The following is a 26,035-nucleotide window of genomic DNA, read 5'->3' as shown; positions in this document are numbered from 1 at the left end:
TGCGATCTGTAACCTGATCAAGACTAATGGGAGTTGCAGTCCAAAGTATCTGGGTGGCACAAGGTTGCAAAAGGCTGGGTTAGGCCCTAACCGTTAGGGAATAACAAGGAACAGGGGGGAAATCAAGGTTGCCTTCTGGTTTTTAAAACCCTGAGGCTGCCATCCTAATGCCACTTACCCGATTCAATTCAATAGAGCTTACTTCTGCATTTACATGGTTAGGATTGCAATCTTTGAGGTTTTGCCTGCTTGTGAATGAAAGAGAACCCCACTTGCTCCAGACAAGTCACTGGCAGCAAACCCTCTGCTTTAATGGAATAGTCCTCCTGCCAAGAAACATCACTGGATGTCTTGCTCTGACCTATGCTAGTAATGTTAGTCAATCAACTTTGATATACATTCCCCTGCTCTGCACCAGGTGTAACGGGAAAAAAGGAGATTACAACTACCTCTGTGAATACAAAGCAGGTTGAAGAGGCACAGCACATGGCTGATGTGTGGACAGCATGTGTACAATCTGTCTAGAAAATACAGTGTGAAGACTGATGGCTAAGCATCTGGTGTAACAACTTAAGAAATGTGTCCTATTTAAGATGCAGGCTGAGCCCGTCAATGCAAAAGCTTGCTGGGCATTTTCACACATTCAGTCACTCTGAAAGCATCAAAGGCCACTCTCTCTAATACAAACTTTCCAATGAGAAGATTTAAAAAATAAATAAATCACTTTTGGATGCAAATATAACAAAGAGAGAACACCAGCTGTAAAATTTAGTTCTTAGGAAAATTTGCTTGCACACAATATTTTGAAAGAACGAGAATTTATTTTAGAGAAAGTAAAAATATAGCTAATCAAGTGCGTTTTTTAAAAATACTATTAACAGTATTGCTTGAGGGAGTTCTGAATTATGTAAACTTTTTTTTTAAAGACGGGTGCTTGTTTTTGCAACAATGCCATAAATATGTAAGCCAAAAGGTAACAATGAATCCTTTTATATTAGTGTATATTTGACAAAAATATTATATTTTTTAAAAGATGTCCCATTTAGGCATGCAGATAGAGGGTCACAAGCATCTCCCTCCTCTAGCTCCCCCCCCCCCAGATATAAACCCAAACAGCACGGAAGAACAACAGGGGTTCAAGAAACCAACAATTGATTTGGATTAGAGTAAAAGAAAAAGTGTGTGTGTGTGTGTGTGTGTGTATTTCAAGAGAAGTGACAGAAAAATTAAGGTAAGCCACATTTTACGGCTGCTGCAATTGCCCCCTTGTCAATTTTGTTGCAGCTGAAAATGACGAGGGTATGAATACTTTTCAAAATAAAATACTTTGCTGTGCAGAGCAGACAAGTTTTGTTTTTTTAAAGAAACAATTTGACACTGTCCAGACAATGCATTTATACATTGCAACTTAACATGGGAGTTATGCTCCAGGGATTGTTCCTAAAGCCAAAATTGTGTATAGTCAAAAGACATTGGGTACAAAGGCAGGTGCAATTACCAAAGTCTTTTTTTCTGGACGCCTGCTCCCCACCACTTTTTTATTATTTCTTTTGACGAGCACGTAAACCTGAATGTGCACGAGTAAAATGTGCACAAGTTGTAGGCTTGCTGCACTCCAGTTGCTACAGAGATTACTAATGTTCAAACGGAAGCACTGTGAACATAAACGGAAGCTACTGGAAACCATTTAGCTGCAGGATCTTTTTAAAAATGGCACCAAAAGTTCCCATTTCAAAAGTCCCACCATGTTTCAGTATAGGGGGAATCATAGTTAAAGACATTGATGGCATTTCAAATGCACAAACCTCAGAAGGATGGATGTCACAAAAATCCACCCTATTGAAAAAGCTCATCTCAGATTTATGATTAGTTAAAAGCTATTCCAAATTTAGCTGTACTTGCAAGTGGAGGCTAGCAGCTGCACTTCTGGGCAAGACCAGCCAAACACTGTAGGCCAATGGCCCCTCCCCCAAAACATTGACTTTATTTAATTTATTTTTAAAGATGAACCAATGCTGCAGGCTGGATGAAATAAAGCACTTGGCCAGACGACGCCCATGGACAAGAAGTTCATAGATACTTACCTTCGTTTCTCCTTTGTATTAAATATCAATTGTAATGTCTAAACTTTTCTATTCAATGAGGTTTTTAAAAATTATGTCAACTATAGAAAGGGAATGGACAGAGGCATGCAATGATTTCCTGAGAGGTTTTAATCGCTTAAATTGTTGGGAAAGTCTTTTTACGATACTGTGGGCTCTCTTGCTCGTAATATAAAAATCAAAGGACTCTCAATGAAAGCAGCTGGAAAAATTAACACACCATTCAATACAAACCATCAAGTCATCCAGCAAATTTGTTTCACTCTTAATATCTGAACAGGCTGCATGTTTGCTTAATACAAGTATTTAAAAGCAACATTTATTCCAGTAGAAAAACACTGTTACCAATATTTCCATGTGCCATTGAGCCTTCTACTCTGTGGCATTCATTTTTTCTGTGGGATTACTTACTACCAGAACCACCTCAGGGGCTCTCTTCATTTCTCATTAACACTCTACAAAAATACCAATGTTCATTTTAAAATACAACCAAAGCGGCACCTTTTTTTCCCCCTTACAAAATTAACTACATTAATTTCTCTTTTGCTTGTTTAAAAGCGTGGCACCTTCTCTTTTTTCCCCCTAAACCCTGAGAGAAAGTTAATACAATTGAAACGAAGCCACTTCTCACGAAATACATACTGCAGGTGATTTTTATAAAACAATTTTTAAAAAGCAACTCGTGCAGTTACTCGTTGCAAGCTCTCTGTAAAAAAACGATTTCTTAAAAAGGAAAGAGCCACTCCATTTCGCCAAGGAAAGGTATGCAAAATCTGCTCTGAATACTTGCTAGTGGCGGGAGGGGCGCCATTTGCCATCTCGGTAGTTCTCCCTCCGGTTATCGTAATCGTGACTCCAGCCTCCATAGTGCCTGTCATCGTGACCATATTCCTCCCGAATGCCCCTGAAATGATGCTCCGAGCCATAGTCGCTGGGGCGCTGAGGTTCCCGGCTGCTATAATGCCTGCTTTCAGTAGGATACGGATGGGAGCTCACTCTGTTCTTGCGCTGGGCCGCACTTGTCTCTGAACGCCACTGCATGGATGAAGCTGATGACTGGGTGAACGAGTAACTCGGGTGGTGCCCTGGCGAAGCAAATCCGGATGGCTCCGGGTGCAAGGAGTTGTGCCTGCCACTGTACTGCGACTGCTGCCACATATTATTCATCTGGAAACAGAAAGCACTTCTGTTAAGAAGAGGCATGGCCAATAGTCAGGGGTGATGATGATGATTTGTTCAATTCCTTACTTGCCCTTCACCATAAGGTCCCAGAGTGGCAGTGTAAAAATACAAATCAGTTAAAACTGTTTACATTAGAAAGAATAAGGCTGGTTCTAAGAACATCTCTCAGGTTGAGAGGTGTAGTCCAGCAACATCTAGACAGCCACAGTGTGCGGCTGCCAGACTGGTGAATGAGAACAGCCGCAGGAACTATATAACTCCAGATCTACATTGGCTTCCAGTACTTTTCTGAGTGGAATTCAAAGTGTTGTTATTGTTAACCACTCAGCTTTTTTGTCTGAGGCATGCACCGCTCCACTCATTTGCAAACCCTTTCCTGCCTATTTCCTGTTAACAGCCAAAAAAAGAACTCTCACCACCGCTTGTCTCTGGAGGTTATCTGGGGATGAGAAGGACCTCTGCACAGTTGGCGACTCTGTTGAGATGTTATCCACATTCCTCTCATACCTGCTAAGTGAAAACCAGAAGTCAATCGCCCAGAAGAAGTCTCAGATCATGGAATTCTGCACTAACAGTAATCACAGTCAACAGTATTCAATTGAAGAAAGTTATGCTGATGATCAAGGGTCTGGAAACCAAGCCTTATGGAGGGCTTTGGGTATGTTTAGCCTGAAAAGAGGAGACAGTGAAGAGATAGGATAGCCATCTTCAAATATCTGAAAGGCTGCCACATGGAGCACACTTGTTTTCTCCTGCTCTGGAGGGTAGGAGCCAAAGCAGAATCACAATTCTGTGATTCTGTCACTAAACTTTCTGATGGTTGGAGCTCTTCAACAGTGGAAAGGACTCCCTCATAAGGTGGTAGACTCTTCTTCACTGGAGGTTTCTAAGCAGAGGTTGGATGGTCATCTGCCATGGATGTTTTAGATGAGATTCCTACATTGCAGGGGGTTGGACTAGATGACCCTCAGGGTCCTGTCCAATTCTATGATTCTACTATAGGTGTTTGTGAATGGTTTTCCCAGGGGTGGGAAAAAATAGGTATCATGAAAATAACCAGGAAGCAAAGTACCAGGTAAACACTGGCATTAGCAGCTTTATGATTATAGCTATATTTCTATCCTAATCATTCTCATAGACATACAGTTATTTGTTCTCCTAGCCTCAAAACAAGGTTGTAAAATAAGCTAGGCTGAATGACAGAGATTGTGATTGGCTCAAGGTCACCCAGTTTGTGACTGAGTGGGAGATTTGAACCTGGGTCTCCCTGGTTGCAGAAGAACACTTCTAATCTAACCACTACATCATACAGTTTTCCTTTGATCCATCATCGTAAACTGTTATTGAATATATATTTTTCTAAGCAGAGTATAACTGAGCAATCTGTTTTCAGTTCATCTTCATTTTTATAACTGACACACTTGTCAAAGCAATACAGAAACACAGATCGCAAGCCTCAGGAGGTTTCTAGTAACAGCTTCTTTAATCTACTCTGCATCTCAATTTAGAAAATTCTGAAAAGACTCACAGCTTTCCCTAATGGAAACTAATTTGCTTGTCCATCTGTTGCTTTAGAAACAAAATTCCTGATGTGCCACATCAAAGTTCTCAATACCATTTGATTTTTGTAGTTGCTCTAGAAAGAAAAGCTAATAATAGTAATATCTTTTCTCAGTGCTAGAATTCAGTTCATATTATTCTTTCCCACTTAAAGACAAATGATAAACATAAAGGTAGAAAGGGAAGCTCAGACATAGGCTATTGTATTATGCCCACTTTGGAAAGCAGTCACAGAATTTACCATATGGTAATGAATGCTAAGAACACAATCCTACGCACAATTAATCAGAAGCAAGTCCCACCAAGTTCAATGGGGTTCACTCCCTAATAAGCTGCAATTCTAAATGTACTTAAATGATTTACCACAGGCTTCCTAAAACTGGTGCCCTTGAGATCTTTCAGACTCAGGGTTGTAGTCCAAAATATTTGGACGACACCAGGTTGGGGGAAGTCTGGCTTAACATTAAGAACTTACCTGCTACTGGCAGTTGTTGTTGGCAGTTGTTGTATACTGGAGGGGCTTCCATTAGCATATCCAGGTTGAGAATAAGGTGAATTGTTATCTTGAGATGCATGACTGCTCCCTAAAGGTAAAAGGACGTGTTTGAAGTGTAACTAAAACAAGTCATTTACATTGAGAAAGGTTAAGCCGACGCAAGATGCTAACAGATTGAAAACATGGCACATTACTTAATGGGCTCTGGAGTATCACACTAGAGAACCATTAAGACATACAAACAGATTTCCAAAACAAGTGTTGCAACCTACTGGAATACCCAGTGGTGAAGATGCAATCAAGATGCAATGCTAAGGACACTAAACTTAAGTTAACTGCAGATGAAACTCAGCTTTCCTAAAGCGAAAAACTTTGGACACTACTTCAAACAGTCCAAATAAACACCAAATACTGTTTTCATTTCCTTTATTTAAAAAAAATAATTAGCAATTCCAAGGCTCCACTCTAGAACTAGCTTGAGTGCCGGGGCTCATTTCAGAAATAATCTGAATTGATAAAATAATGCTTCTAGACACATGCAAAGTGCATTCCTCTGTGATCATAGGAGCTCAGAATACACACAGATCTGTTCTCAACTGAAAAGGGTACAGCAGATATGTAGAATGTGTGGCCCTCCGGATATTGTTAAACTACAACTCCCATCAGCCCCAACTAGCATAGCCAATTGTTAGTGAGGATGGGATTTGCAGTTCAGCAACATATGGAAGGCTAAATATTATACAAAGCTAGAGTAGGACATCCCTTCTAAAAACAGATGGCTTGTCCCCAAACAACTGAAACTCTTTTGAGAAGTGCATTTCAACATTTTTTAAAGTTCCTTTTAAAAAAGATTCTAACCGATTGTCTTCCAAAAACTGACAGAAAGCCCCCTTCAAATGAGTTGGCTCCTCAAGATAGCATACAAATATGCAGCAACACTATGAACACAAGAGTGGTTTACAGGCTCAGTGAAATTTTAATCTGATATATAATTCAACACAAAAAATGCACCCAGAATCAAAAGTTTTACACATCAGAATTTTAAGCATAAAAGGAATATGAACCCCCTTCAATTTTGCCTAGATGACCTAGGCTGTTTTAACGGTTTTGTGGATACCTGATCGAAACTGAATTTTGAGAGGTCTCCCAAAAAGTTTGATCCCATTAAGTAGATCCATGCCATAGGGGACAGATTCTTCATGTTTGAAATTCACAAATGCAAACTGCTTTGGTTTCCCATCCCTGTCCTTCGGAATCTTTACTTTAATGACTGGACCTGCCTGCAAACCAAAAAACAAAACAAAACATTAAAATAAAAAAAAATATGGAGCAACTTTCCCTTGAACGTTATTTAGTTGCATGCATCTGCATTCTAATGTAAACCTGTATTTGCATTCAAGTACAGTGTAGCGTGTTACCAATTAAATGAAAGATATGTATTGTCAGGCAGGTTCTAAAACAACTTTCTTAATAGTTGGCATTTTACATTTTTACTCTCCAAAGGACTGGAGAGTACGACATAGTTCTAGATTCACCAGGCAGGTGAAGGTGGTTCAAACTAGGTAATGGTCAGTTTACTGCTGGTCTCTAGGCATCACTTCAGGTAGGTGCTATGAAGGTAGAAAAGTACATGCCCCCATGTGAATCCAGAGCCATCAGGTCTGGGCGGGTGTACAAGATGGCCACAGGGACACCAACTTGGGTTCCATGATGGAAGAATTGCAGAAGAGAAATGTAAATAAAACAAAAAAAAAGACTTTGGTTGGTACTCAATATTCTCCAGGGAAGAAACCAACAGTAATGGATTCAGCCACATGCCAGCATGGAACAGAAAGTTAACATGCACTGTGAACCTCCTTCCACTCACAAGCATGCACCTCGAAAAGCAGAGGAAAACTCATTCACCTTTCAGCCATGCTGATTTTACGTAAGCAAGGAGCACTGAAGCATTCCTTTCAAGTCAGCCTCACAATGTCTTTCTACAGATCCATTATTAACTTTCTGTGAGAACATTACAATGGTTCAAATCACCCTCACCCAATAGAAATGGACATAGAGATTGAGAAGAAGAGGAGGACAGTTCTTCAGGAAGTCTACAAGAAGTGCATGAAGGCAACAACCCTCCCCCTATTTGCTCCCTCACAATTTGGCATCAAGGAGTATCCTGAGCTCCAACTTAGTTATTGGAACTAACAGACCAGTTCTCAAGGGCTTCATCTAATCTCCATCTAATCTCCTCTGAATGTCACTGAGTGTCTACACTTTTGTGTGTGTTCTAAACTTACAGCCAATCTACTTAATCATAAGACCCCAGGTTCCAGCATTATGAAAGTGGTTGGAACAGTTCCCTAGGTGCTTTTGCCACTCCATGTCTACATCTATAAATGTCTATTGTAGCCTTTTGTTCTACTTGAGCCTTGTAGGAAAGGTGTACAAACAGCCAACTGTGTCCTTGTCAAACCTTTTCCAGCTCTACAATTTCTTCTTCTTCTTCTAGATAGGAGCAGCCAGAGAACAGTACACACCACATTCCGAATGCAACTGCACCATAAAAGACATGACAATTCTGGCTGTCTTACTTTCACAGCAAATGTGAATATAAACAAATGTGATGGCACAGGACGATGTGGCAACTTTTTGCTTACACGTATGCTGAGCCTGACATCAATAGCCCTTGCATCTTGAAACAAGGGATCCACTACCTCTTAGAATTAGGTCTAGGATAGCTTCTCTTCAGGTCAGCTCTATGACTAACTGTTTCAAGGCAGAGTTGCTCACCATCTACACATTTTGCCTCCTGGTTGTAACCTTAAGTACCCATAGACAGCCTGGGCAAACATGACAGAGGCAACCCATTATTACAACACATTCCCCATTTCTTTCTCCCCCTCAAGACCACCCCCCTTGGCATTTTGCTCAGGGGATGAGACTACATCCCCAAAACTAAATCAGTTTTCAGGACTGGTACATCCACGGTGGTGCTATAGGACGAATTTCCAGTTCCTGAAACATTATGCTTCCCTTGAAATATAGAGCTAAACCATCCCCAGTCTACCTTTCCTGTTTATGCACCTCCTGGATTACCACTGAAGTTGCCCTCTTCTGACAACCCAGGGCGCCCAGATCAAAAACGCATTTCTGTTCATTTTGGTGCTTTTGTTGCCAATTCTGCAAGCTGCTTGTTTTTGTTTTTGTTGTTTTAATATTCTGATACTTATTTTTTAAATCTTGCCGATCTCACCCATCCACCCCGAAGTTCCCATTTTTCGGGCAGGAAAACAGCTAACGATCAGACCTGTTTGCCGCCAGCGTTTTACCTTTAGAAGAATTCGCACCTTGCCTTGTTTTAAGAGGGAAACGGAGGGAAGGGGAGCATCCCGAGGGGCTTTTCGCCTTGCAAGGGCTTCTGAACGAAGCCAAGCGAAACGGAAACCCGCTCAAAGGTAAAGGAAAGCGAGGCAGGCGAGACCCAAACAAAGCCAATGCCTCCCCGTCTCCCTTCCCAGATCCGATTTCACTCGCAGCGACACCAAAGAGATGCCAGTCTTTTTTCAGGGCAGCCCGCGCTCTTCTATAGCTCCTGGGCATGTGCAGAGGGCCGGCGCGTTAAAACGCAGGCAAAAGGAAACGCCCCCCCCCTCCCCACACATACAACAAGGCCGGCGCCCCCTGCGAAGTAGGCCGCTCTGAGCCCCGGCCCCTCTCCGAGGCCGAGTCAAGGTGGCCTGCCCGCCCCGTTACCTGGTGGAAGAGCTCGAAGAGCAGCTCCTCGGTGACTTTGGGGTCGAGGTTCCCCACGAAGAGGGTCCGGTCCGCCTCGGCCGCCGCCGCTCCCATCTCCTCAGCTCGCAGCCGGCTGCTGAACTGCGCAGGCGCGCGCGTCCGGCCCAGCCAAAGGGAGGAGAGCCGCCCCCGCGGTCGTTGCAATTGAGGCCCGCGGGCCTCTCGAGTGCGCAGGCGCCGATCCGGACCTTGGGCGTGACAGACTGTTGGTCTCACTGCGCATGAGCGGCTGTGAACATTCCTCGGTGCCCAGAATTGTGCCCTCGACGGCTCAACTGCGCAAGCGCAATACTCTCGGGACTGTGATTGGGTATTCCTTAATTATTGCTAATATATAACGTTCAGCGTTAAATGCGAACGTGCTTCTGCGGCGTATCAAACTCACTAAAAGCCGAATACTCGCGCAGAAGGGAAAGCACAAGTCGTTTCTAAGATACCTAAAAGGCGACGGCAAGCGAGAAGGGACAAATCGAGAGATTGACCGCTCTTCTTACCCCTTTTCGCTGTGAAAAGCGAAGTCTCCGCCCACTGCGAGACCAGCAGTTCCAAGGCTGCAAACCAGGAGCGCTTCGACCACAGTCTGCACTGTCCCGCTCCGTTGTTTCAAAACGTGAAAATCCGGAAATAAAAGTTGTTCAGTTTTTTTTTTTGGGGGGGGGGTGGAGAGGGAAGCAAAGTTGACCTTTTTTTTCCTTTCGCCAAAGTTGTACTTTTTGAGCTATTTTTTAAGGAAATTTGTCCAAAAATGCACCACTTCCTTCATACGCCTGGATTTTCCTGGATATTTTACCTGGTTTTTGGAAATTCAACCTGGACACTATTTTTGACGGGTGAATCCGTATGTGTCTAGGAAATTCCGGACATATGGCAGCCCTAATTGGATGTGCATGAGAATTACTTGCCTCAGTTAAGTCCACACACTGTGTTTCTGTGTGAGTCCCTGATGTGACTGTAGATTCCACTTGCTACAGCAAGGACTCATTCCTCATTGTGGGCACAAAACTTGGCCATGTGGATTATCATAAGAAAGTGCCTGCTCTTAGGGCTTACAATCTAAAAAGATGAGACGCAAGGGAAAGGCCCTGGGAAAGAGATGAAAATAATCAGGTACAGGTGCATGATTAAAATAAGTTATTCCGATGGACTCAGAAAAGTTCAAGGACAGAAGGAGCCAAACATTGCCAGTTTCTTAGCTGCACTGACGGAGTGGTCCAGTGTTCAGCCCTTCTCTTCCTTCCCTTCCTACAGCAGGACTCCTGCCTGGTGACCATTGGTGGCGGGAGCAGTGGATGGTTTTGCAAAACAGGAACACAGTGAATGCATAAGTGACTTAACTACTGTTCAAAAGTTTGAAACACTGTTCAGTCTGAAAACTTAAAATACAACCAAAGCTTTTATGTCTCTGCAGCTCAAAATGAAGGTTGGTGTATTTCATATCCTATATCCCCATGACTGGGGCGCTGTGTCCTTCAATATCTGCAGTAATTTTCTCCAGTCAGAACTGTTGTGTTTGCACAGTCTTCATAAATGAGTGGTGACCCCCTAAAACAATATCAAATGGGCATGCACACACCCTCCACCCTGATAAAGTGGTACCTCAGGTTAAGAACTTACAGTGGTGCCCCGCAAGACGAATGCCTCGCAAGACGAAAAACTCGCTAGACGAAAGGGTTTTTCGGTTTTGCGTTCCTTCGCTAGACGAATTTCCCTATGGGCTTGCTTCCCAAGACGAAAACGTCTTGCTCTTTTTTTTAAAAGCCGCTTGAAGAGGCGCAGTTGCGACGGACCGTGCTTCGCAAGACGAAAAACATCGCAAGACGAAAAGACTCGTGGAACGAATTATTTTCGTCTTGCGAGGCACCACTGTAATTCGTTCTGGAGGTCTGTTCTTAACCGGAAACCGTTCTTAACCTGAGATACCACTTTAGCTAATGGGGCCTCCTGCTGCTGTTCTCATCCTGAAGCAAAGTTCTTAACTCGAGGTACTATTTCTGGGTTAGCAGAGTCTGTAACCTGAAGCGTCTATAACCCAAGCTACCACTGTATCTGCACTGGCAAGTGTGTGTGTGTGAGAGAGAGTGTGTGTGTGTTTGCAGACCAACCACTATCACATGCAAGCACACATTTAGCATCACATCTAGCTGGGCCCTCCACCAGTGCCTACCTTCTCTCTTCGTAAAGATGCTAGTCATAGTCCCATCCCGATCACTGACACTTCACTTCTGTCCCTGCTTCTTTCCAAGGGAGCATCCTGGTCAAGGGGGCACCCTGTAGACAGGATAACCTTGGTTGCCTCTTGTCTATTTCCAGCCTCAGCTTTCAGAGAAAGCCAGCAACTGGAATTGCTTATTCCTGGAACAGGGTAGCCTAGGATTACAAAGGTTTGTGTTTGGTTGCTTTATTACACCCACTTTCAGCATTCTCTCCACTTTGCTCATGCAATGCATAATTTCATAAATCCTTATTATTTGGAGTGTTTTCTTCTAGACACCATCACTACCCCCCAAAATAAATTCCTGCAGCTCCTTCATGCTTGTGTAAGGTACCCAATCAGAGGGGTTTCCTTTGGTGATAAACAGAGCTTGTCTTGTACCGGCACCTTTTTTCTTAGAAGAAAAACACTGCAGGTAATGATAGTAAAATGTGGGTAACAATAAGAGAATGATAATCTCCCTGGTGTGCTGGGTTTCAGGATTCAATTAATGTTTTAGATTTGAGTTTGTGTTTTTAAGAAAAAGAAAAGAAAATCCAAAGGGAAATTTAATAATAATAATAATAATAATAATAATAATAATAATAATAATAATGTTTCTATACCACTGTTCATCTGCGGTTCACAGGGCTGTTTGCCCAAAACATCTGGAGGGCCAAGTTTGGCCATGTCTGGCCTAGGCAATAGTCTCCTTAAGCCACTTGGAAACAGCAGAGGTGGATACTTTCCATCCCAGTGCGACACCCCCAAACAAAACAAGCAGAGCTTCTGATTTCCTGAATACCACTGTTCTGTCTAGGTAGAAGCAGAGAGCCCTGAGGGCATCGAAGGTGTGCCTGGCCTTAGCCAAGCTGCTAGGAGGCAGTAAAAGGAGCAGAACCTGGAAAGAAGAAGCTTTTAATTAAAGACACACTATCCCCAAGAAACTTCAGCACCTGTACACACTTGAGAGGCTGGTGCTGCAATTGCGTTTCATTGCCAGCTGGTGGTGACGGAGAACAAGCAATAAATCATCTTTCGAAAAGGCCCAAGGAGACAGAAGGAAAACAGGTGGCTCCATCTGCCTCCCCTGACATTCCTCTCCCAGCAGAAAACAAATTAAATCACTAGTGAGCCAGGGCAGAGGAAGCTGGACGGCAGCAGCTGTCAAGCAATAAAAAGCCAAGTCTCTACCTAAAAGGCAAGATGCAGGAGTGTTGGGAGATAGGCCCTAGGAAACTTGTGAGTAGAAGGGAATGTTGGAAGAAGAACACAACAGGAAAGCTAGGAAGAAGACTGGTTTGGGTCTGATCAGCCAGAGAAGAATGTGCTTAATTCTGGGGGTAACCCCCAGTGAGGAGCGACTAAGGAAATACAGTGGTACCTCGGGTTACATACTCTTCAGGTTACAGACTCCGCTAACCCAGAAATATTACCTCGGGTTAAGAACTTTGCTTCAGGATGAGAACAGAAATTGTGCAACTGCTGCTAGGAAAATTAGAGCAAATTATATAGCCAAGGTAGCCATCAACTGTAAAGGAGATGAAATTATTTGATCCCATCTATCTACCTCAGGCCATGCTCTATCTTTGTCACCAAACTCTGAGTATAAATTGCACACTGTATTAATTGATATTGTTTTTAACATTAGTGACCATGTGATGATTTTAGCTTATGAATTTTATCGTTTAATGTTTTTATTTGTACATTGGGGTACTTTTATAGCTTTGTTTAGGGTATGTAATGTTTTAATAATATAAATGTTTTAAGTCTTTTTTTACCAATTCAGTATATATTTTTTTAATTGTCAAATAATTCTGTGTACATTGCGGCAGCCTTTGGCTATGTGCAATAAAACTGACTGAGACTGAGAACAGAAATTGTGCAGTGGCGGTGCAGCGGCAGCAGGAGGCCCCATTAGCTAAAGTGGTGCTTCAGGTTAAGAACAGTTTCAGGTTAAGAACAGACCTCCAGAACGAATTAAGTTCTTAACCCAAGATACCACTGTATGCCGTGTGGGAAGGTGAAGGGAGACAATGCAGTCTAGAGAATTAGACAGGAGTATAGGAAGGAAGTCCCATGGACTGCAAGAAGATCAAACCTATCCATTCTTAAGGAAATCAGCCCTGAGTGCTCACTGGAAGGACAGATCCTGAAGCTGAGGCTCCAATACTTTGGCCACCTCATGGGAAGAGAAGACTCCCTGGAAAAGACCCTGATGTTGGAAAAGATGGAGGGCACAAGGAGAAGGGGACGACAGAGGATGAGATGGTTGGACAGTGTTCTCGAAGCTACTAGCATGAGTTTGACTAAACTGCGGGAGGCAGTGGAAGACAGGAGTGCCTGGCGTGCTCTGGTCCATGGGGTCACGAAGAGTCGGACACGACTAAACGACTAAACAACAACAACATAGGAAGGAAAGCCCCACACGTTGGAAATAAAAATAGAAAAGGGTTCTTGTGATGAAAAGCGGATTTCCAAGCCCCATTGGTAAGCAACCCACTTGGCAGTCTCAGAGGCCAAGTGGGTCGCTTACCAATGGGGTAAAAGAATCTTTCCTGTTCCAGAGAAAAGGAGCAGCACTATCTTGCATGAGCAGCTGTGATGCGGCCGTGTAAAAGACCACAGCAGTGTTTGGTTGTGACCGGAAGACGGGCCTCTTAAAGACACTGGAAGTCATAATGCTGACACTGAAGATCAGATGTACATTACAGGTCCCCCAAATCAGGAATGCAACCACGCACTAGAAGGGCAAGAGTGGAACAAATGTGGGTCGCAGCTAGCCTGTGGGAGGCTTTCATCCACATCCCAGTGCCAGCTCTTCGAACAAGACTCTCTCCCACAGCAAGTCCTACTCCACAGTGCTTGTTCACACATTGCACTGAAGATTGGTACAAGCTGTCTCTGCACATGTGCAACTGTTTCTTTGAGTGTGCACTTGTTGCTTTGCATAGCTCAACTATTGTGGACACTCGGGTTGTGAACGTGGTCCGTGTGGGAGGCATGTTTGCAACCCACAGCGCCCGCAGCACCGCATCTGCACACGCACGGGTTGCGATTCGGTGCTTCTGCGCATGCGCAAAGCACAATTTAGTGCTTCTGCGCATGCGCAAGCACCGAAACCCGGAAGTAACCCATTCCGGTACTTCGGGGTTTTGGCGTGTCCGTAACCCGAAAACACGCAACATGAAGCATCTGTAACCCAAGGTATGGCTGTATTATGTACCAGACTGTACACTCATTGAACCTTACGTGTGAATAACTGGACAAGTGTACAGTCCAACTGTTGTGTACACAGATTGTGGGTAAAGGACCCCGAAGAAGATCACAATGAAAGCCAAATGAGACAAGCAACTGCTCTCACAGTCAGTAGACCCCAAGTGAAGCAAAACAAAACAGATGGTCGGTAGATCTGTTGAAGCCTAGTAGATCTGCGGAAGCCGGTAGAAGAAGGGAGATCCCCTTGGCCGCGCAGCTGTTTAAAATGGATAATCCATGCCCCCTGGTCGACCGGATTGGCCGGCTGGGGGCCATGACGTGGAGTTTTGCCTGCCCCCGCTGTGTGTGGAGGCCACATGGCCTGACCGCAACACCGCCCCACCAGAGGGTGGAACAGCTTTCCCATTCCAACAACAGTTTGTACATTTTTTAAAACAATAGTTTCTCATTATTTCCCCACAAATCCTTTTCAAACCTTGACAGTTCTTTACTGAAACCCACTCCTTTGACCAACCTAAACCATTTAGTAGGTGGTATTGTAACTAATCTGTTAATAAATGTCTTATATCATCAATTTTTTTCACCTTCAATTGGTTTCCTACTTCGGTTAATAGCTCTTTGTAAGTTGCCCATTCACCTTCCTTTTTTTTTTTAAACTGATATTGCTTCCAATGATGATAACCACCATGGAGTTCTACCTTCTAAAGATTTTTAGATTTTTCCCATATAGCATAAATTGATTTTCTTACAACATGGTTCAGAATCCCTTATGTACTTTGGTTTTCCCATACCAAAGATATACATGCCACCCAAACCACCCTCTTCCTGCCCAGTTGAGAAAACAAGGTCCAGAGTGTGGCCTGCCACATAAGTTGGGCCAATGACACGTTGGGACAGCCGCATGGTTGTCATGGCAGCCATGAAGTCCTGAGCCACCCCAGAGACAGTCGCCTCGGTATGCATGCTGAAGTCCCCCAAACCAGCAGCTTGGGAGTCCTTAACACTGCCTCTGAGACCAGCTCTGTCAGTTCAGGCAGGGAGACTGCTGGGCAGTGAGGTGGACAGTAAACCAGAGGAATCTCTCATCTGTTCTGATTGCCCAGTGTCAGGAATACATACTCTAGATTCCCCCCACAACTGGAAAGAGAACCTGGAGAGAGAGACGGAATCTCTGTAGACTACAGCAACTCCCCATCCCTGATCCTCCAGTCTGCCCTGAGTACCCAGGTGGGCACAGATGGGGGTGAGATCATGGATTTTGGAGGTCTTATTCGGAGCTGACCAGGCATTCAGCAACGGCAGCCACAGACCTGAGGGCTGGCTGGTAGGATAACCACAATTCCCCAGTCAAAATAAAAAAATTCCTTCCAGTAGCACCTTAAAGACCAACTAAGTTAGTTCTTGGTATGAGCTTTCGTGTGCATGCACACTTCTTCAGATACACTGAAACAGTGTATTCAGTGTTTCAGTGTATCTGAAGAAGTGTGCATGCACACGAAAGCTCATACCAAGAACTAACTTAGTTGGTCTTTAAGGTGCTACTGGAAGGAATTTTTTTATTTTGACTATGGCAGACCAACACGGCTACCTATCTGTAACCACAATTCCCCAGGTTGGAGGAATTGTCAACCAAATACTCAGAAGGATAAATTCCCCAGGATTTTGGGGGAACCTGATGTAAATTAAACCAAGCAAAACTCTCTGGGATGCCAGTTCAGAAGGGTTCTGCTTTCCCAGCCCATGGGTTGGCCTCAGCTTACTGCCAGTACCCTCCCAGTCACCCCTCCCTGCTCTCTTCCTCCCCAGATATAACTGCGTTCATTGTGTAATTTTGATTTCCTTGCTTTTTAAAGAGCTGTTTCTAAGTCCTGCACTGGTCTCTGAGCTTGGGAGCATCAGACGGGTGTTCATTCCCAGTGGCTACTCCCCCAGCGCGGGTAAGACTGAAGTCAAGCTTTTGCTGGCGTCAGTCTTTTTGGTCAAAGCCCAGCAGCAGAGACAACTCTTCAAGACAAGATCACCTCTGAAGATGGAAGCATCCCAGAGAAATGTTAATTCGTACCTTGCCCTTTCTATCTTCAACCTGCTGTGTTGCTGTCTGCCGCTTGGAATCGCAGCTCTCGTCTTCTCTCTCCAGGTAAGTCTACTTTGGGGTTCTTTGACTCACTCTGCAGAAGAGAATGCTGAACATTCAGCTCTTTATAACATCCATTGGGCAGAGGAGGGATGTTTGCATTTATATGTGCACATGTGTGAATGTTTAGTACGCTTGTGCGTACTTTATGCACAGTGTCTTCCTCCACTAAAAATTCCAACAATTTCCTCAACATGAAACTTTTGATCACAGATTTCTAACTGCCCTGGAGAATGGATTTGTAAAAGGGCTTTGTGTTTTTGAGTGTGGGGTGGTTTGTGTCTGGATGTTGTGGAGGGCTTTTGGTGTTGGTAGGCATGAAAATATTTGTCAAAGACGCAAGCAGCATAGTAGATTGCTTTGCAAATTAAAGACATTCGTGATTTTTGGAATTGCTAGTAGATTTTATCTGTCCTCCCCCCCCCCCCACTTTTTAATTCTCTGCAAAAGTTTGGTGCAGGGATGGAAGATGCCAATCTTGGCTGTTGGGAACAACACACATTTCTATTAGCAGCTTTCAGTACCATCAACCATGGTATCCTTCTGGACCACGCTGGTGGGATGGGACTTGGAGGCATTCTGCTACAGTGGTTCTGTTCCTTCCTGGAGGAATGAACCCAGAAAGGCGGGGGGGCTCCTGTTTGACACCATGGACATTGGCTGTGGGATCTCTCAGGGTTCTGTTCTGTTCCCTATGCTATTTATCAACTGCATGAAACTACTGGGAGAGGTTGTCCAGAGCTTCAGGGTTGGGTGTCATCAATATGCTGATGACACCCAGCTCTGTTTCTCCTCCCCACCTGAATCCACAGAAGCTGCCTTGGTTCTAAACTGGTGTTTGTCATCAGTGATGGACTAGATGTGAGTGAGCAAATGATAACTTAATCCATACAAGACAGAGCTGCTCTTGGTCAGTCAGAAGGCAGAACAGGGAAGAGGGATTCAGCCTGTGCTGGTTGAGGTAACACTCCCCCTGAGACCAAGAAGAGATATGATAGTCATCTTCAGGTATCTCAAGGGCTGTCACATGGAAGAGGGAACAAGCTTGTTTTCTCCTGCTCTGGAGGGTAGGACTCGAACTCGTGGCTTCACATTACAAGAAGGGAGATTCCAACTAAACATCAGGAATAACTTTCTGATGGCAAGAGCTGTTTGGCAGTGGAACAGACTCCCATGAGAGGTGGTGAACTCTCCTTCCTTGGACGTTTTTAAGCAGAGGTTGGGTCACCAGCTGCCATGGGTGCTTTAGTTGAGATTCCTGAGTTGCAGGGGGTCAGACTAGATGACTTCCAGGTTCCCTTCCAACACGACAGTTCCAGCATTCTATGATTCTAAGACACAGCTTTGCAGTTTGGAAAAAGATGGATCGATCTCTAATCAAATTGTAAATGTTTAATGCTTTGCCCTAAGCCACTGGCCAGGGGTAGGGTGCAGGGTGTTTCTTAAACCCCACAGATGCATGGGCCATGAGAGCATCTGGAGAAAAGATTGACTCTGGCAGGGTTTGAAAAACAAAAGTACTCTCCCTGCCCGCATGCCCAACACACACACACACACACACACACACACACTGTTCTTGGCTTATGGAGCTGTCTTGTGTGTCTGCTGCAAATGAGAAAATTGGAACCAGGAGAAAGAGTTTACAAACTGCCACTTGGGAATCCATTTTGCAACTTTTAGGAGACTGGAGGGCTGGAAGCGATTTCACAATACAATTAAAAGATGCACAAAACAATTGCGTGCATAAAAACCGTTGAAACAACTGCACCCATCAGGAACAGTTTCAAATTCAATACAGATGCTAACTATTTCATTAGGAAGGGTGGGAGGGGGTGGGAAATCACTCCAGCTTAACAGATGCTCACTTTTCGCAGTCCTGGTGGCTTAGAAAAGAGAACCTCTGCATATCCCTAGGACTAGCTTATCCCTAAGGCTGCAGGCAGCCTGTGATCTGTCAGGTACTGTTGGGAAGGGCTGCAACTCACTGGTAGAGCAATGGCAGTGCTTGCCATGGATCCCAGGAGCATCTCTGGGAAGGGCTGGGGAAGATTCCTGTTGAAACCATGGAGCACTGTTAGCTAGTCAGTCTCAACCTGCCTTGGTGCCCTCCTGGTATTTTGGACTACAACTCCATCAATCCAGCAACCAAGAGAGTCTGGAGGGCACCAGGCTGATGAAGACTGCTGTATAGTTGGTGATACTGAGTTAGATGGCTCCATCGACTCTATGCAAGCAGTGGCGTAGCGTGGGTTGTCAGCACCCGGGGCAAGGCAAGTAATTTGCGCCCCCTAACCCATGGATTTGCGCCCCCTAACCCATGGATTTGCGCCCCCTAACCCATGGATTTGCGCTCCCTAACCCTAACCCCCAGATGTTGCGCCCGGTGCGGCCGGCCCCCCCTGCACCCCCACGCTACGCCACTGTATGCAAGGCAGCTTTGCAAGTTCCGCTTCTGCTTTCTATTAACAACGATCAAATGTGGTCATAAATAGAGAGCCAGTGTGGTGTAGCCGTTAAGGAGTGTCAGACTAGGACTGGGAGACCTGGGTTCGAATCCCCACTCTGCCATGAAGCTCCCTGGGTGACCTCGAGCAAGTCACTCACTCTCAGCCTAACCTACCTCAAAGGGTTGCTGTGGGGATTAATTGAGGAGTGGGCAAATCATGTACACCAGCTTAAAGGTAAAGGTAAAGGGACCCCTGACCATTAGGTCCAGTCGTGACCGACTCTGGGGTTGCGGTGCTCATCTCGCTTTACTGGCCGAGGGAGCCGGCGTACAGCTTCCAGTCATGTGGCCAGCATGACTAAGCTGCTTCTGGCGAACCAGAACAGCGCACGGAAACGCCGTTTACCTTCCCGCTGGAGTGGTACCTATTTATCTACTTCCACTTTGACGTGCTTTTGAACTGCTAGGTTGGCAGGAGCAGGGACTGAGCAATGGGAGCTCACCCCATTGCGGGGATTTGAATCGCCAACCTTCTGATCAACAAGTCCTAGGCTCTGTGGTTTAACCCACAGCGCCACCCACGTCCCGTACACCAGCTTACTAATAAGAATAATACAGTAAATACAAAAGCTTTTCACACAGCTCCAAAATGGCTTAACAGCATATGGTTCTTTTAAACAAAGTGGATTCACGAGGGAGAGCATCGGAAAGGGAGAGAGATGTGCTCTTCCAAAAATTTAGGCAAAGTTTTTCTCCCACGCGGACTGTGTTGTCCCAAGGCAGATCTGACAGCCCCCACATGCTTGGCTGAGGAGCTCTGCCAAATACTCCCTTCGCTGCAAATGATCCCAGGGCGGAGGACAATCAACAACTTAAAGCCGTAAGGAACATTGCTAGATCCATACAATCAAATCAGGACAGATAAAGTAAATCAGTGGATCAGCAGCCAAACATTGCATACCCTCCCACATTCAACAGATGAAAACAGAGCTATTCCAGTCCACATCAGTATCACTGCTAATTAGCTGTATTTACTGATACGGGTTTCCTTTCCTCCTCAGGCTTCCTTAAAGGCAATACATAAATACAAAGATTTTTGTGTTTAAAATACTGCAGTTTTGCATGTTTCCTCTAATAGCTTTTGTACCGACCAGAAGGAAATGCTCAAATCAGTGTTTTGCACTCGCAATAGATGTCTGACAAAGAGGGGATTTACGTTGTCCTCCCCCATGCCATCCTTATTGCTCTCTTCCTCATCACATGCTGCCTTCCATCCTTTCAACTGGAGATGCCAAGGATCAAGCATGAGACTTTCTGCGTGCAAAGTAGGCCTTCTGCCACCAAGCTACGGCCCCACCCCAAGTTGGTGTCCTGTGTCTTGATATCTGCACTGTGCTGTGTGGGTCAATGGTCACTTGGCTCCTTCTGGTGTTCTGTGGGGGATCTGTGCTTCCCCTTTATAGCTTCTTGCCAGTGTGTCCTGTGCCACCATTTGGCATATTGGGGCAAGTGCTAGGTTCCCAGGGCTTTTACAGGACTTGCTGCTGCTGCTTCTTTTTTTTATAATATTTTATTAGGTTTTATCAATGAAAAAGTTTAGAAAAATACAAAAGCAAAAAAGGTATAAAACACAAAAATACAAAAGTACAAAATACAAAAAATACAAACATTAAACACAACAAGAAAGAAAAAGAAAAAACACACATAAAAGAAAGCAAAATTTCCCTCTTTCTTAATTTCTCTTCTTTAATTAACTTATTTTCCTGACTTCCTCACATCTCCCATTTTTGTATCCCTTTTTAAAATTTGTTCAGCAAATTCATGTCCTATTAGTTTATCTATTATTAATCCCCCCTTGCTTTTTACCTTGTTGCTAGAACCCCTTCTTGCTGCTGCTGCTTCACCCACACAGGGCAGGGAGCTAGGTGCATTCAGCACGCACCATTGCCATGGATGGGCAGCAAACAAACAGCTCCTGCCCTCAACCAGCAAGAGATGGGTGTTGCCCAATCTCCCCCACACCTAGGATCTGGGACAGGGCCTGCTTCCCAGAACAACTGCATGGTGCCACCATAAGAGCCCAGTAAGAGCCCTGAAGGATTGGATCAACTTCTCTAGTTTGTGGTAGCGAACTATGATTTTCAATGTCATTGTGTCAGCTCGAGTGGCCCTCCTTGTGCTTTCAGCTGGCCTTGCTGTTGCCATGGTCACCAGCTCTTCCCATGTCTTCGTCATCATTTTTGCTGACACCTCCTTGCTGTGGAGGTCTGGCTACCCTACTGGTCAGAGTTCTGCGGGGCTGTCAGTCTGGGGCAGCCTGTTGTGTAGGAGCAAGGCATTTCCTTCCTAAGTTGCCATTGCAAAAGGAGTGGTTTTGATACATTTTGGGGGCTCACCTGTTCTTAAGGTACAGGGACCCCTGACCGTTAGGTCCAGTCGCAGATGACTCTAGGGTTGCGGCGCTCACCCCATCGCGAGGATTTGAACCGCCGACCTTCTGATCAGCAAGCCCTAGGCTCTGTGGTTTAACCCACAGCACCACCTGCGTCCCATTCACCTGTCCTTAGTGTTACCCTATTTAAAAAAATGGAAAATCTGGACATGGGAACTTCTGACGTGGGCCACCATAGCCCTGGGTTTTCCTGGACATTTTTTTTACTGATTTTCAGAAATTCTCCCCGGATGCTATTTCCAACGGACAATCCCAGATATGTCTGGAAATCCCAGACCTAACTTGTTCCTTAGAAGTATGCCTTTCTTTACGCTGCACTTCTGCGCTGTTGGGTGAGCTAGAGTTAAGGTGAGAAGTGCAGACTCCCACAATACACCAAATAAAAATAAGCCTCTTTGCTTAGCTGGGATACTTCCTAGCAGGGGTGCCAGCCCTTTTGACCCCCCAGCTATAATTTTGTGGTAAGGCCCAGGCCAGAAGGCACGGAGGCAAAACATGGAGACAACTGTAGCGTGGCTCCAGTAGCCACTTCCTTCCCCTCCTCCTGCTGCTGTGGAGGGGGAGGTGTCAAAGCAGCCTCTCGCTAGTGGCAGTGCCAACAGAAGGAAAAGGAGGAGCTGCTGGCCGTTGAAGCTGCGTGGCCACCATGTTTGCCTCCACCCCCAGCTCCTCCCGATGTCCTGACATCATGCGTACGACATTGCAGAGGGCCTTCTCGGTAGTGGCACCCACCCTATGTAACGCCCTTCCATCAGATGTCAAGGAAATAAACAACTCTTTGACTTTTAGAAGACATCTGAAGGCATCCCTGTTCAGGGAAGTTTTTAATGTTTGATGTTTTATCATTTTATTATCATTATTATTAATATTCTGTTGGGAGCTGCCCAGAGTGGCTGGGGAAACCCAGCCAGATGGGCGGGGTGTAAATAATAATAATAATAATAATAGCCCCCCCGAATCGCCCTAACTAGCTGGCACCTCTGCTTCCTAGAGCTGATAACCAGATGTTATTACAGAGATGGATTTAGGGGAGCATGACTGGTGGCAAGAATCATCATCATCATCATTTTATTTGTATTTCGCCTTTCCACAGTTAAAACAACGCTCAAGGCGGCTTACAATATGAAAAGATTTACATAGTTACAAACATAGCATAGTAGTCATAAAAATAAATAAAACACATCAAAAACTACCTAACAATTACCGAACAATTTCCACATGAAAATAAAGATACAAAAAAATTAATATCAATAACAAAACAAAACCTTCCCCCTAAACACCCCAGTCCTTGCTGGGCAGCAGCACCGGCAGCAGTCCTTATGAAGCCTGTCAGGCCCTGCCCTGGGCCAGGTGGAGAGAGGCAGGGACGAGGCCCTCAGGAGGTAGGGGGGCCTGAATTTTTGCATTGCACATGGCTCCCAAGTGGGGGGGGTGCAGAGGGTGCCCTCCCAGGTGCGGAATAGCTGCTCGGGTGCACGGAGCAGTGTGCGTGCCCTGCAGCTGGGGGTGGAGTGAGCCGCCAATGGAGGACATTCAGCACGCCGCATGCTCACGCTGCACTAAATGTCACCTCCCTCAGCGAAGACACCTAGGGCGGTCTGCCCCCACCACACCCCTTTTCCTCCGCTCCTGGCACAGGGTACCACTGAAATCTGATAGCCCAAACTCTGCCGCTGGTTAGTAAATTCTTCTTAGGGGACGCTCCCTGAAGCTCCTCTAAGCAGGGTGTTCATGGTGTGTGGGTTTTTTTTCATGTCACAGAGAAGCAGGCGCTGTGCCAGGGGATAGAGGTAGCTTTTGTTGTAAACAAAATCTGCCCTTTTCCCCTTATGGGGTATCCAAGAGTTTGTATAGAGTCCTTACGTGGGTTCCCTATTGGTAGGAGGAAATAACAGAGGCCAGCCAGAGAATACTGAGAAGCAAAGCAGCTAGTAAGCCTGAAGGAAGGTTTTTTTCACCTCCTCCCTCCGTGCAGAGAAATATTTGGTCAGCTTGGTTTCAGGACTGTCTTCCTGTGCTGCTTCAGACATGTGGTTTATATATTTATTTATGTACCTGTTTGCTCGCTACATTTATGAACATTTATTATATATCTAAGACCTTAAAGGGACGTGGGTGGCACTGTGGGTTAAACCACAGAGCCTAGGACTTGCCAACCAGAAGGTCGGCGGTTCGAATCCCCACGATGGGGTGAGCTCCCGTTGCTCGGTCCCTGCTCCTGCCAACCTAGCAGTTCGAAAGCATGTCAAAGTGCAAGTAGATAAATAGGTACCACTCCGGCGGGAAGGTAAACGGTGTTTCCGTGCGCTGCTCTGGTTCGCCAGAAGTGGCTTAGTCATGCTGGCCACATGACCTGGAAGCTGTACGCCGGCTCCCTCAGCCAATAAAGCGAGATGAGCGCCGCAACCCCAGAGTCGGTCACGACTGGACCTAATGGTCAGAGGTCCCTTTACCTTTACCTTTAAGACCTTAAAATTCTTATAACACTTTGCAAGGGGCTGGCCAACTTGAATAAAATATTGTGGGGGCGCAGGTGAGCCCCATCCTGCATAATCAATCACATGATGCAGTGCACACATAGCATTTGAATGCCCATCGACTTTGTGGGGGCCCAGCTCCCTCAAATATTTTATTGTGGGGGCTGAAGGTGGCTCCTATGGCAGGTGCTGATCTCCAAATGCATGACATCAGACCAGTTGGGCTTACTCTCCCCCTGGGTTGATGGAAGCTGTGGAGCTGGAAGGTGTTCTAGCTTAAGCCACTCTGAGCCCTGATTTCTCTCTCCTTCCCCAGGCAAGAAATGCCAGCAATGAAGGAAACATCAATCAAGCCGCAAGCTCTTCCCGCACGGCCCGCATCCTGAATATCATTGGGATTGTCATTGGAGCAATTATGTTCGTGATTATTATAGTGATTGTTGCTGTCGGTTCAAAAAATAAACACTAAGAGGAGATGTCCTTCACGCTTCCTCTCAGAGAGTGCTCCTGTGATGGCCCTTGGGAGTGGATGCAGCGTGTTCTTACAAGGGCTTCCCGATCCAAGTAGTCACGATCCACCAGCAAAATTGTCAGTTCAAAGAGACAATGCTACAAAGCCGCAGTTTTTCTGAAGGGGGAGGGCTCTTTTGTACTATCTCTGATTAATTGCTTTGCTTTCTTTTTGAGGGGGGGAAAACCCACCCTACTCAATCATGCTTTGCATGCTTCGAGAGCATGGTGACATGTAACCCAATAAAACAAACGAATGAATAGATGAATCTTGCTGCGTGTTATCCTTTCCTTCCCTAGCAACTAGAGAACTGGAGGAAAGTTGGTTTGTTCGGTTTATTTAGGTGGTGACGGCCGTCAGTGTGCTTTGGTTTCACATCAAACGATCCAGGCCATAGCTGCATCAACGCAGCGAGCGCATCAATATTATTACTCATTTCTTGTTAATACCATATTATATTTTTTAAAGAAAAAAATCTCAAAGCAGTTTACAACACATTAAAACATCAAAGGCAACATAATTAACAGGAAACTAAAATATTGTCTTAAAGGTAAAATGTTGCAAAGGAGGTCAACTACAGAAAGCAAATTTAACATAGCAAAGCTAACAAACAAAATTCAAAAGAAAACATTACCTAAGGATGTCAAGTATAAAATGTGCATTTAAAACAGCATAGTTAGCAAGAGAATAAAATATTCTCAGTCAGCAGGGAGTTCTAGAGTGTAGGTGCTGCCACACTAAATTATCTGGTTCTTACAAATGTGGAACAGGCATCATGTGGCTTCCACCAATCAAAGTGGCCAAATGGTCACGTGTGGGGCAAGGCGATCCTGCAAGCAAGCTGGTCCCAAGTTGTTAAGAGCTTAGTATACTAATAGTAACTCCTTGTACTTGACCGGGCAGCAAATCCACCATCAGTAGGAAATCAAAATTAAATTGAAGCTGCGGTAAAACAGCAGGATAAATATTTAGCAGGGTGGCTCAAACCTGGTTGTTGTTTTTTGTTGTTGTTTTTTAACTGCAAATTGCTGCAGAAATGTGGAGAATGGAATTTAAGACAAAAAATTAGAAACTGAGAAAAAACGAAATTTGACATAATTGTCCGCGCTAAGGATTTCAGTTTGTTAGTGTGCTGTAAACAAACAAATTATTTGCTGTTTCTTATGACAATCACAACTTTACCTTTCTTTTACCAAGATCAGTGTTCTTTGGTTTTTTGGTTTTGTTTTGTTTTTTATAAAAATAGGTTAGCTTAAAAAATTAGAAATATTCATGGAAGGTGTGCCTTTCGATTAGTATTAACCAATATAAATACAGTGGTACCTTGGGTTACAAACGCTTCAGGTTACATACGCTTCAGGTTACAGACTCCGCTAACCCAGAAATAGTACCTCGGGTTAAGAACTTTGCTTCAGGATGAGAACAGAAATCGTGCTTTGGCGGTTAAGAACAAACCTCTAGAACGAATTAAGTACTTAACCC

The 26,035-nt window shown here is 44.8% G+C and overlaps 1 protein-coding gene and 2 long non-coding RNA genes across 4 annotated transcripts in view; 2 read left to right on the top strand and 1 right to left on the bottom strand.

The window, feature by feature from the left end:
* Positions 1 to 26,035, top strand: part of LOC309519657 — a 105,791-nt gene that overhangs the window by 76,515 nt on the left and 3,241 nt on the right. The window lies entirely within an intron of this gene.
* On the bottom strand, positions 2,196 to 9,270 carry RBM7 (RNA binding motif protein 7). Of its 2 annotated transcripts, none has more exons than XM_082200651.1 (5): positions 9,082 to 9,270; positions 6,458 to 6,620; positions 5,320 to 5,428; positions 3,701 to 3,794; positions 2,196 to 3,269 (listed from the first exon to the last, which is right to left on the bottom strand). In XM_082200651.1, exons 1-5 carry the CDS (start codon positions 9,175 to 9,177, stop codon positions 2,892 to 2,894), a joined length of 840 nt encoding a protein of 279 aa, XP_082056777.1. In that variant the 5' UTR covers positions 9,178 to 9,270; the 3' UTR covers positions 2,196 to 2,891. The 2 variants fall into 2 exon arrangements, with proteins under 2 accessions (XP_082056777.1, XP_082056778.1); XM_082200652.1 differs by having other exon boundaries at positions 3,701 to 3,791.
* LOC309519596 lies at positions 16,135 to 24,821 on the top strand. The gene is made up of 2 exons (XR_014213850.1): positions 16,135 to 16,670; positions 24,359 to 24,821. It is a non-coding gene; the product is annotated as an uncharacterized lncRNA (long non-coding RNA).

The sequence above is a fragment of the Podarcis vaucheri genome (genome assembly GCF_965113315.1).
Source record: "Podarcis vaucheri genome assembly, chromosome: 15".
NCBI classification, from domain to species: Eukaryota; Metazoa; Chordata; class Lepidosauria; order Squamata; family Lacertidae; genus Podarcis; species Podarcis vaucheri.
The sequence above is the reverse complement of the archived record's forward strand: the minus strand, read 5'-3'. Positions and strand labels throughout refer to the sequence as shown.